Source organism: Otolemur garnettii, unplaced genomic scaffold, assembly GCF_000181295.1.
Source record: "Otolemur garnettii isolate 467f Iridium unplaced genomic scaffold, OtoGar3 scaffold00015, whole genome shotgun sequence".
NCBI lineage: Eukaryota > Metazoa > Chordata > Mammalia > Primates > Galagidae > Otolemur > Otolemur garnettii.
The window spans coordinates 14,122,044-14,124,527 of NW_003852410.1; the positions used below are offsets into that span (position 1 = coordinate 14,122,044).

Below are 2,484 nucleotides of genomic sequence, written 5' to 3' on the forward strand. Positions count from 1 at the left end.
TTTTTTTTTTTTTGGTTGCAGCCATCATTGCTGTTTGACGGCCCAGACTGAATTCGAACCTGCCACCTTAGGTGTATGTGGCTGGTGCTTTAGCCACTTAAGCCACAGGCGCCGAGCCATCTTTTATTTTCTTAAACATGTCCCTTCCCAGGTCAGGGATTTTGAACATACTGTTCTAGCTGCCTAGAACTCTCCTCTCTCTAATCATCCTCCAGACCCCAGGTAGCCAGTAATCCCTACTCCCCTTTATGTTGATAGCACTACCTCAGGAGAACCTTCTGCAATCTCCCCCAGGGCAGATGGAAGCCCATGGTCCATGAGACTGTCCTCTACCTCAGCACTGAACACTTTTATCACAACTACCTTGCTCAGGGCTCTGCCAGACTCACGCTCCAGGGGAGCAAGACCATGCTATCTTCTTCACCCCCATATCTCCATCACTAAGCCAGGGCCTAGCATCTAATGGGCCCTCAACAAATGTTTACTGAAATATTAAGGCTGCAACTCAGAATTCAGAGTTGCCATCTCTGCAGAATGATATCCTCAGTTTTGATATATCTGAACTGATCTTCTCATTTAGGATTTTTAAAAAAGGAAACAAAAACATGCTGTTTAAAAATTCAAAACAGGCTACATTAATATTCTGCACCCTCTCTGACTGTCACCCTAGCACAACTATAAAAAGTAGCTGTTATTGTTATGAGAGAAACAACAATAGCCAAGCGAACAATTAGTGAGGGCGGGAAGCGGTACGCCAAGCTTCATAAACTGAAGCTCAGGGAAGTTGGGGGATTTCCTGAGGTTCCCACAGCCAGTGAATGGCAGAGCCAGAGTTACAAAGACCCATAATTCAAATCAGGATTTGGATGTTCTCAGACCTTCAGTCTTTGGGGAAGGCAACTTCTACAACACAGGGACCTTCTTTTCCCACAGGAGACTAAGAACATGAACTAGAGAATCCAAGAGAGACGCATTCTCAGCTGTCTATTAAATTGTCTGTAAACACATCCCAGCTAATTGCAGCATGGTTCCAGGGGCAAGTCTCTCCCAAGCGACACCTTATTAAAAACAGGTGTTCCTTACCGGAAGAAAGAGCCTCTGGGCAGCACAGGGTTTGAATAACTTCTTCCATTCCTGAGGGTTTCCAACAGAAAATGTGATGGGGTAGATTCTGTGTTCAAACTTCTTTGTATAAGAGTCAGGCCACTGCCGTAACTGAAAAACATTGAAAGGCAAGAAATAGGTGATTAGATTCCAAAATATATGGAATACACCTGGAAAGTGTCTGGATGGTCAAACGGAACTATTCAGGCAACATACACAGAAAGTTTCGTTCATCAGCACTATTAACATTCACTACACGAAAGAACAGTTTCTCTTATTGAAATCGCTACGATTTAAAAAAATAACATTCACAGTTGGCAAGGGCATTGGCAAACTGGCACATACAGCCTGCCAAGGGGAGTATGGATTTGAATAAACTTTCAAGAGGGCAATTTGGCATGAAAGAATGCTCAATATCTCTAATCATCAGGGAAATGCAAATCAAAACCACACTGAGATATCATCTAACTCCAGGGAAAACGGTGCATATCACAAAGTCCCGAAGCAACAGATGCTGGCAATGATGCGGAGAGAAAGGAACACTTTTACTCTGTTGGTGGCACTGCAAACCAGGACAACCTCTATGGAAAGCAGTAAGAAGATGCATCAAAGAATTAAGAGCAGACCCTACTGCCCTGACTCAGGGCTCTTGACGTCCCCCCGTCTCTCCCAGTTTCTTACCTTGTCATCTCTATTCTTTACCCAAGCCTTTTCTTCATTTTCTTCTTCACTTTTTCCTCTAGTTCCCACTGGTTTTGTTGTGTTTTTTAAATCTAATAAAATAGAAAATCCCTTTGGAAAAAGAAAAGAGTAGACCCTACCATATGAGCCAGCAATCCCACTACTGGGTATTTATCCAAAGGAAAAAAAGACCCTTTGTCATAAGGACATCTGCACTTGAATGTTTATAGCAGCACAATTCACACTTGCAAAGATGTGGAAACAACCCAAGTGCCCATCCACACGTGAGTGGTGTATATACCATGGAATACTACTCAGCCATAAAAAATGGTGACCTGGTATCTTTTGTAACAGACTAGATGGAACCGGAGACCATTCTCCTACATGAAGTATCACAAAAATGGAGAAACAAACACAACATGTTCTCAGTACTAAACTGGAACTAATCAGTCAACACTTACGGACACATATGGAAGCAAAACTCAATAGAGTTTAAGTAGATGGGAGGGGGGATGGGGGACGGGTAAATTCACACCTAATGGGCACATCACACACTTTCTGGTGAAGGGCACGTTTATAACTTTGATGTAAAATACATAAAAGCAAACTATGTAACCAAAATGGGTGTAACCCTGTAATAGTCTGAAATTTTTTCTTTTTTTTTTTTTTAGACAGAGCCTCAAGCTGTAACCCTGGGTA

General features: G+C 42.5%; 1 protein-coding gene across 1 annotated transcript in view; it reads right to left on the reverse strand.

The window, feature by feature from the left end:
- The window catches only part of GXYLT2 (glucoside xylosyltransferase 2), a 105,881-nt gene that overhangs the window by 57,284 nt on the left and 46,113 nt on the right, over positions 1-2,484 (reverse strand). Inside the window, exon 3 of the mRNA XM_003785492.3 lies at positions 1,084-1,215. Coding sequence (XP_003785540.1) covers positions 1,084-1,215 — 132 coding nt within the window. The remainder of the gene's footprint in view (positions 1-1,083; positions 1,216-2,484) is intronic.